This window comes from Microtus ochrogaster, chromosome 8, assembly GCF_000317375.1.
Source record: "Microtus ochrogaster isolate Prairie Vole_2 chromosome 8, MicOch1.0, whole genome shotgun sequence".
NCBI lineage: Eukaryota > Metazoa > Chordata > Mammalia > Rodentia > Cricetidae > Microtus > Microtus ochrogaster.
In genome coordinates this window covers 5,736,003-5,745,157 of record NC_022015.1, presented here as the reverse complement: position 1 = coordinate 5,745,157, position 9,155 = coordinate 5,736,003, and the positions used below count along the sequence as shown (strand labels likewise).

Here is a 9,155-nt window from a genome sequence, read left to right as displayed (position 1 = left end):
CTCCAGCTCCTGAACTTGTCCTCCTAACAACAATGAGTGCTCTTAACAACCTAGCCCCCTCCTCGGCCTTGTGATGGCTCCAGACTTTAATGCAGTTGGTACACAGAACAATGCTGGCCACAAGGGACTTCTAGGACATAGCTGAGTCACACCCTAGACACCTAGATTAGGGCAGAGCAGAAGAGGTTGCTAAGGAGTTCTGCCTTCTGCTGTGGGCACACACCTACCTCATAGGTCACCCCGCTGTCAGTGCCAGCGTCCCAGGGAATCAGGTCCTGCACCACTTTCTGGACCCAGCCACACTCCTTGGTGCACAGATCCTCTGCAGACAGGCCCACGTTCCAATCGGGACTAGGGCCCATCATGGTCAAGAAGGACATTAAGTGGCGTGTCCTATCCACTGAGAATTCAGCTGAGGGTGCTGCTCTCCTAGAAAACCAAATACAGAGGCTATTACATTCGGATGGGCTGTGCACATACTTGGGAGTCGTGTGGCTTGGCCATTGTTAGAAACTGAGAGGGACAGAGAGGGAAGAGACTCCTCAGGCATCCGTGGTTTATGCCTCCCACTGTCCATTTTTGAACACCTCTGTAGACTTTCCAACTATGATTTATTTGCTTAGCTGTGGACTGATGCATCTCTCACTGCACTGTAAAGCTTTGGGAAATCAGGTGTGTGTGTCTAGGTTGTGAGATGAACTTTGCAAACAGTAACTATTCCACGGTCCTAAGACATACCTTCATTCCATCTTTATAACAGAACTAAACCAAGGAATATTGATTCTGATTCTGACTTCTTCAAGAGAGTTATAGAATTTGTCCAAAGTCACAACATTAAGGGGCAGGACAGAATGAAGACAATGGTCCACACAAACATGAGCTCAAGGTCAATGTTCTTTCCACTATCAGTTCCTAAAGTCTCCTCCTCCCCACTCAGTTAAGATCTCCAGAGTACCAAAGGTCTTCCCATGCCTTCTGCCTCTGTTTACCATAAGAGATCACCCAAGGCAAGGACCTGCCTGGCATCAGGGCATGACCATCTGGTTGCCCTGGTTACCAGTTGAGCCAGAGAGCTAGAAACCTTTGGCTAAATGTTTCAGCTGCTGGAAACAATGTCTCCAGACTCCAGCTGCCATGTGCAGCTCTTGAGCCTCATCTCCCTAGGTTGCAAGATCTCAAGAGAGGCTGCATTGTAAGAGACGATGGAGGGGGCTCATGGAAGAGAGTGTGGAGGAAGAGTCCCATTCTCTTAGCACATTCTAGGTGACAGATCCATCCTATTCCATTTTCCCTTCATTGGTCATGCTAAGGGTAGAATTATGAGCCTGTTTTTGTTTGAGAGGCAATGTACGTGTATTGGGATGAATGAGCTTGGGTAGCAGGGGCCAAGACTTAAAGGCAGTTTGGCATAACTCTGCAGCCTTAGGCCGCTAGCTGTGGGGAATCCTTGGCTAGTCACCAACTGATCTGTTCATTCCATCTGGTAGCTGGTCAGCCCTTGCTGTTTGAGAGACCCTGTGGCTTCTGCGGAGATCTGCGCTTCTGCCTACCCTCACCCAGCCTAGAGAGTGATGGCTCCAGACCCAGTGGGTCCCCCTGATTTAGATCATTGGCCCTTGGCAGACAAATGGAACCAACCAACAAGCAGAGGGGAGGAAAGCTTAGGTGTGTGTCTTGACAGCATCCCATGGAGCGGTGTGTCCTTCTCCATGTCTGAGCATCAAAATCATTTTCCAGATATTTTTATTTGTGTTTTATGTATGTGGATGCATGTACCTTGCCATGTCAGAGGTCTTCCTCTATCACTCTCCATCTTATTGTTTGAGATAGCATCTCTCTTTCAACCCAAGGCTCACTGTTTTGGCTAAACTCGCTGTCCAGCGAGCTTCCAGGACCCACCGGTTCCTGTTTCCCCAGTGCCAGGCTCATAGGCACACACAGCCATGCTCAGCTTTTCTGTGAGATCCGGAAGGCCTGAACTCAAGTCCCCTTGCTTGTATAGCATCTCTCTGGCCCCGGCTTCTACACCTTTAAAATGGGGATCACATGTCTGTGTCAGAGGTTACAGGGAGTAACCAGCTCTCCTGCATAGTTTGCCCAGTCCAGTGCTTGGCACCTCTGCTATGATTATAATCACAGGTTTAACATCTTTGCTCTGAAAACCCCAAAGCTGGAATACTCCAGACTCCACAGCAGCTTGGGTGCTGACACAATCCCACAAATAGAAAATTCCATATCATGAAATAGTTGCATACACAAAATTCTTAGAAAATTTGTAATATAACCAGCCAATGACACCCATCTAAATGTCCATCAACAGAGGAATGGGTAACTTTTATACATACACAGTAGAATTTTATTCAGCAGCGATATGTGCAGGAAAATGAGTCGAGCCAGAAAGCATTACGTTAAACAAAATAAGTCACACTCACAAATACTGCAGTTTTTATCTTATCTATAGAAAAACTATATACAGAAGTGTGTGCTTGTGATTGTGGTTTGTGTGGTGTGTGTGTGTGTGTGTGTCTTTAGGTCATGAAACTAGAAAGGAGATCATGGGAGAGGAGGGTAAGGAGCGCAGGAGGAAGTAACTCAACATGTGCCCATCAGAACAGAAGGCAAAGACTTAGGGGAGTCAGGCAGAGGCAGCTAGGGAGCAGTGAGGAGTGGGGTTAGTGTGAATAAGTATGCCACACACCTGAAGACGCCATGAGGGACCTCTGGTATGCTAATTAAAAAATTAATGAAATATTGTACAGACTTATCTTCAGGCTGTTTTGTAAGGTGCATATGAAACAGATGAGTTCACATTTAGACCTGGATTCCATCCTCAAGATACATGATTATGTATATGTATGTATATTACATACATGTATATGTACATGTATTGTTTTCAAAATCGGAAATTCCTCTGGTGCAGGGCGTTTTGGCTAAAATACACTGGTTTTTCTCTGTTGTGGAGAGAAAAAGACCATGAGTTCAATATGAGATCACAAGGGGGTGTGCAGAGGTTTTTCTGAGCAGGCTTCCCACTGTGGCTGTTACCAGTCTAGGCTCTGGAACATGAATGGAGCAAAAGTCAGAGCCTGGCTTCGGCATCAGCAGGCCAACAAGGGCTGGATGTTGTCCTAGAACCTTCCTGTGCCCAGCCTGGGAGCAGGGTCCTGGCATTTACTTCTATACTAAAGCACTTTGGAAAGTGTGGGTCCTTGGCTCCCCCAGGAACTTATCAGAAACAAAGGTTAAATTGCCCCACACAGATTTGGGGAATTAGGGGTGTGGGGTAGGGCCCAGTCACTTGTTTTAACAAGCTCTGGAGGTGGTCTCCTGCAGCTCAAGTTCAAACGTTCCATGTTTGAACGTTCCACCTCCTCCAGGAGCCTTTCCAATTCACTGGAGGGGGTAGGGACCGTAGTCTGTTGGTGCTCACATGTCCTGCAGGCCTCTGTAGAAAAAGACCTATAATTCTCTTTGTCTTTTTTTTTGTTGAGACAGGGTTTCTCTGTGTAGCCCTGGCTGTTCAGGAATTCACTTAGTAGACCAGGCTGGTCTCGAATTCAGACATCTGCCTGCCTCTGTCACCCAAGTGCTGGGATTAAAGGCATGTGCCACCACTGCCCCAGACTTATAATTAAAATGGCTTCCCAACAATTTCTTTTTGGGGGAGTTCCTCAGGGGTGGGCTTTATTGGTGCTCCCCAGGTATGGAGGACCCCAGTGGGTCAGCTTAACATGTATATCTGGTAGTGATGGAATTGGTCTTATTGTTTCTTGATCCTGAAAATCCTGCTCACCATTTTTGGGTCTCAAAGCTCCCATCCCCTGTATATGTGGAGTAAAAATGGCCCCCATAAGCTCATCTATTTGAATGTTTGCTCACCAGAGAGCAGAACTGTTTGAGAAGGATTAGGAGGTGTGGCCTCTTGGAGGTGGTGTGTCACTGTTGATGGGCTCTGAGGTTTCGAAAGTCCTTCTCTCTCTGCTTCCTTCTTTTGGCTCAGGGCTCTTAGCTATTGCTCTAGTACCACACCTGCCTGCCACTGCCCTCCCCACCACGATAATAGTGGACTAACCCTCAGAAACTGTAAACAAGTCTCCAATTAAATGCCAAGTCTTCTATAAGTTGTTGGTCGTGGTGCTTTGCCATGGCAAGAGAACAGTAAGACATCACCTAAAGACACTCCTATCTTTCTGTATGATTAGGTACATATGGGGACCCAATTTCCTCTTCTCACGATCCTTAAAAATTCCTCTGTATTGTGGGCCAGTGGTTTTTTTTTTTTTTTAACAACTTCTTTGTGTATCTGGTATGTGCATGTATATATGGTGTGTGTGCATGTGCGGTGGTGAACATGTGTGTGTGTGTGTAGGCTGGAGGACAACTTCAGGTGTGGTTTCTCATTTGCTGCCCATTTTTTTTGGAACTCCCCAAGTAGGCTAGGCCGACAGGCTAGGAAGCTCCAAGTGTCTACCTATTTCCTCTCCTTAGTGTTGGGATTATAAGCATGTGGTACCACAGCTGACATTTTAAAAATGTGGGTTCTGGTCCTCCAACTTTCCGGGCAAGCACTTCACTGACTGAGTCATCTCCCCAGCCGGCTGCAGCTTGTTTTAAGAAGCTCCCGGGGGAACTTCCGTTCCCAGCTTCCACAGGGCCCCCAGTCTGAGCCGTGACACTGCGTATCCAGCCTCATATTGAGTGGCCGGCCTGTTTTACAGTGCCTGATCAGCAGTCCCCTGGGATGTAGCCCTCTTCCTTCCTTGCCACAAACACTTACTACTCAACCTGCTCTCTCCCCAACTTCCCCAGTATGTGATTCCAGAGATAATTATTCGTATCCTGAACCCCACAAGTGACATGATTCACAATGATGACCTAAGGAGACAAATCCAGCTCTACTGAGGAATCTAGAGAACAGTACCCCTCCCACCATGACTCCAATCTGGCATAAACTGGTACTTGTGCACCTCACAGACATAAGTTTGTGTGATGGTTGGTTTTCATGTCAGCTCAACTATATTGGTAGCCACCTAGGATCGCAGGATCTGAGTGTTTTCAAAGCTATTTCCAGGGCTGGAGAGATGGCTCAGAGGTTAAGAGCATTGCCTACTCTTCCAAAGGTCCTGAGTTCAATTCCCAGCAACCACATGGTGGCTCACAACCATCTGTAATAAGGTCTGGTGCCCTCTTCTGGCTTGCAGGCATACACACAGACAGAATATTGTATACATAATAAATAAATAATTTTTTTTTTTTTAAAAAAAAGCTGTTTCCAAAGAAGACTAATTGAGGATCCCTCTCAATGTGGGGAGCATCATCCATGGGCTGACACCCCTGACAGAATCCAAAAGGGAAGGAAGGGGAAAGTGAGTTGGTGAGCACCAGTCTGCATCTCTGCACTTCCTGGCTGCAGGTGCCTGGCAACAGTGACTTCGTGCTCCCATTGTTACTGCCTTCCCTGTTTTGGTGAACTGCATCCTCTGAACTCATGAGGCAAAACACACCTATCCTTTCTTAGGTTGCTTTTGCCAGGTATTCATTCGGTTACATCAATGTGACTGAGACACGGGTCAAGGACAAGACCCTACAGAAGCGTTTTCAGTCAACACAGCCAACAGCCTGCAGGGCCTGGTGAGGACTTCAAGTGAAGGTGTAAGTCACAAACAATGCCACAGCAGTTTGGAATTGTGATTAATAGGGTAGTATTTATTTAAAGGGGAAAAAACTTACAGATCACCGTCAGCCCTCTGCGCAACCAGGAAGGGAGTCTAGTCGCTGGTGGAGCAGGAAGTGAAGAGAGAGAGGAGAGGGAAGTGGCCGCTTTTTTAAAGGGAGAGAGACCACGCCCCAATGGGCTGGTATCTCAGCGGCTATAGGCTGGAGGAGCGGAAGGACCTCCCGCAACATTCAAGGGATGGAAAGCTGGACCCCAAATGCCTGACCCTCTGTCGAGTAACGTGGCAATTTTGGATGCTGAAGGGTGTAGGAGCAAAGTTTTTCAAGCATCTTTAGACACACCTTGTCCTTTTATCCAGAATGAGAAAATTCCCCCAGGCTCTGCAGTGTTTGCAGGAGAGACCTTTCCCCTACTCTCCCACACTGCTCAAGCGCCTGCCTACCTTTGCTCGCTGACTTAATGTGTCACTCAGAATTTCTTGTTTAATGTCACTTTCCCCATTAGGTGCCAATAGAGTAGAGGCCTCCCCCCCCCCTTTGTTATTTCAGCTACATTTTGGTGCCTGGTAGAGATCTTAGCATGCAGTGGGCTCCTTCCAAATGTTTGTTGAAATAAATGAACTAATCTAGGAAATGAACGTGGAGCTTTTCTATTTCCGTTGACCTTCAAATTTAATTAAAGGTCGCTTCAAAGTATTTATTATTTCTCTTAGAAAAAAACCTTATTTAAAATAATGAAATGGATAAGCATCATGTGTGACTTTTTCTTAGGAAATGCTAGCCAGGACTGGGGCTCTTTAATTTAATCAAACTTTAATAAAAAGTTCTTATTTATGCTCTTTTGATGCCAGGTCTTCCAAGATATGACATTTTGCCAATTTGATGTCCTAATTTTCTTTTATCTAGGGTTTAAATATGAATCCTTTTTTTTTAAAGCAGAGAGAGTTGATACAGATTATTACATTCAGAGTATATGACATGTCTAATTTAAATAATAGGATATTCAAAGGAAAACAGAAATGGAAATTAGTGGCCTGAAATGGAGAGTCTAGAGACTGCCCTTGCATGAAGTCATCTACTCAAGGGAGCCTGAGAGGAAAGACTGCTCACCAAGTGGTGTCAGACCACTAGAATGAAAATACCGGATTCATACCGAACACCATACAGCAGACAATAGCTCTAGAACCAAAGAGAAAACATCTAGATAGCAGAAAAACGCCAAACATTTGAGAAAACATTCTCTGAGAGCAATGTTACCTTTCTTAGATTTGAAACAGGAAAAGCAACTGCAAAGGAAACCGACTGAATTATATACATCAATCGAAACCTCTGTATAGTAAGAGAATGGTGTGTGCTTAGTATTACAAATCTTCAAAGCCACAAATCTGAGCCTTTCTGATCAGGAACACAAAACCCAGGTGGAGAATTCCGCCCTTAGCCACATGCGATAGTCTACAGTCAAATTGCAGGTGCATTAAATACTGCGCAGACTCTTCCGTACGTAGAGGGTGCACATGAGACATGTTGCATGCTGCGACTTGGGTCCTATCCCTAAGATTTGTCATTACATCTATACGCACACACTCCGAGATTTAAAAATTCTTGTGGCCCTTCTTGCTCTAGTTTTCGGTCACTGTCACAAACAACTGAGGAAAGTATCTTAGAAGAAAGGCTCCTGGTGACAGAGATTGAGTCCGTGTCCCTTGACCATGTGCCTGTGGGACTGTGGCAGACAGTACATCATGGTGGAGCCTCAAGAGAAGCTGGCTGGGCCCTAATACACCTTCCAGGTACAGACCTCCACAGGCCTAGCTTCTTTTCAACTCCTGAAGTTTCATCACCTCCCGTGAGTGCCACGAGCTGGAAACCAAGCCTTTAGCTTTCTGGGGGACATTCAAGATGCTAATCTTAACACCTCAGGTTCCAAGAAAAATGGCGTGTTTTCAAAAATGTTCCTATCTAGCGTTACTGGAAAGTGTCAGGAGAGTTATGAACAGATAACTCACACATTAAGTGGCTACATGGAGAAACGTCTTCTTTAGTCCTGTGAGAGAGTGTGGCGCATGGGATGAGGGCACAGGGACAGGGGTTTGTAACCTCACCTACTGTGAAGAAATTGCTTCCATGGCTCCTGACAATACTATGCCTCATTTGCAACAAAATTTCCCAAAACACAACATGAGGAAAAGAGGCAAGACATGATATTTGTGATTCATCTAGACCCCAATCCTTGACTTCTAGTCACAGGTGCACACCAGTGAGACCTGGAACAGTCCCTAAAAGTTTAGTTTTGTCTCAAGAGTTCCTTTTTTCTCATGTGCAGAAACTCCATTGAGTCACCAGGGGGCGCCCAAGCCATTCATTTGGCTGAAGCCCTGAGTTGGCGGCTCAGGGTTTGTCAGGTTCTTGCAACATTCGTTTCTAACCATAAGGCATCTGGGACTCCAAGTCCATCTGGACACGCAGATCTACCACCTGCTCTAGTCTGTGCTCCGTCACTCCCCCGAAAGTGTGGATGGACCCAGGTGACGCTACTAGGAAGCAGGAGGGGCCCTGGAACCCGGGGGCTAATTTAAATGGAAGATATTTCTGATTTCATTTCTAGAGAAGTTGACTCAGTTTCTACACCGCAGACCTCACAAACACGGGCCGCTGTCTAAGCCAGAGATAACCAAGAATGGATGGGAATAATTTAGGGAGAATGCCAGTCCTTTCCAGGAGATAAATATCTTTGAAAGTTCCGGTAATTCTTAGAATTCAGACCACCCTGGAGGAACAGAGTAGTGCAAATTCAGAATGATTTGTAGGAACTGTTCTCCACTTGTGACTGTGAGGAACCAGTGAAGGATGTGGCTTTGCCCAGAATTTGTCTTTTCCTGTCTCTACCTGAACAGAGGGCTGTCAGTTGTGCTGGCTTGATTTATTGAATTAAACAAGTCACCAGCTAATCTGTTCACTCACGACTGTCCTTTGAGAAGGGGCACTGGGAATTGGATGAAGATGCTGAAAAACAAGTCAGTCTCAACAGACGGGACTTTGAAAGTAGGTCACCCTGGCTCTCCACCGGGCTGGGGAGGCTGGAATCCCATTAACCTCCATCAGGCAGGCTTCAGGGGAGGGGGAGGGCTGTTAGGGCAAAACAAAACTTGGCTGCGTGTAGGCTTCCTAATTTGACTTCCTAATGAGATTTGGAAAAGGAAAGGGGAGTCGAGGGTTTGGGCAAATCAAAGGAAAATTCCTTTCCCTTACCAAGCCCAGAGTGTGGAGTGGAAAGGTTTTGGGTGTTTTGGGGGCTGAGTGTTTGCCATCAATTAATCTTTTTTGTTTCCACTGGGTCTCAGGAAGTCTGAGGGATAGGTGAAGTGTGGGAAGGTATCCCCAAATAATACGTCTTTCAATTTTTCACAAAGCCTTTCACATCTTGGAAAAAGAAAAAGATAAAAGAGAACCCCCCACAAAAACAAAACCAAAAAACCACC

At 46.0% G+C, this 9,155-nt stretch overlaps 1 protein-coding gene across 1 annotated transcript in view; it reads right to left on the bottom strand.

Moving 5' to 3' along the window:
- The window catches only part of Spon1 (spondin 1), a 301,648-nt gene that overhangs the window by 12,744 nt on the left and 279,749 nt on the right, over nt 1–9,155 (bottom strand). The window contains exon 8 of the mRNA XM_013347692.2: nt 228–429. Within this exon, the coding sequence (XP_013203146.2) occupies nt 228–429 (202 nt within the window). The remainder of the gene's footprint in view (nt 1–227; nt 430–9,155) is intronic.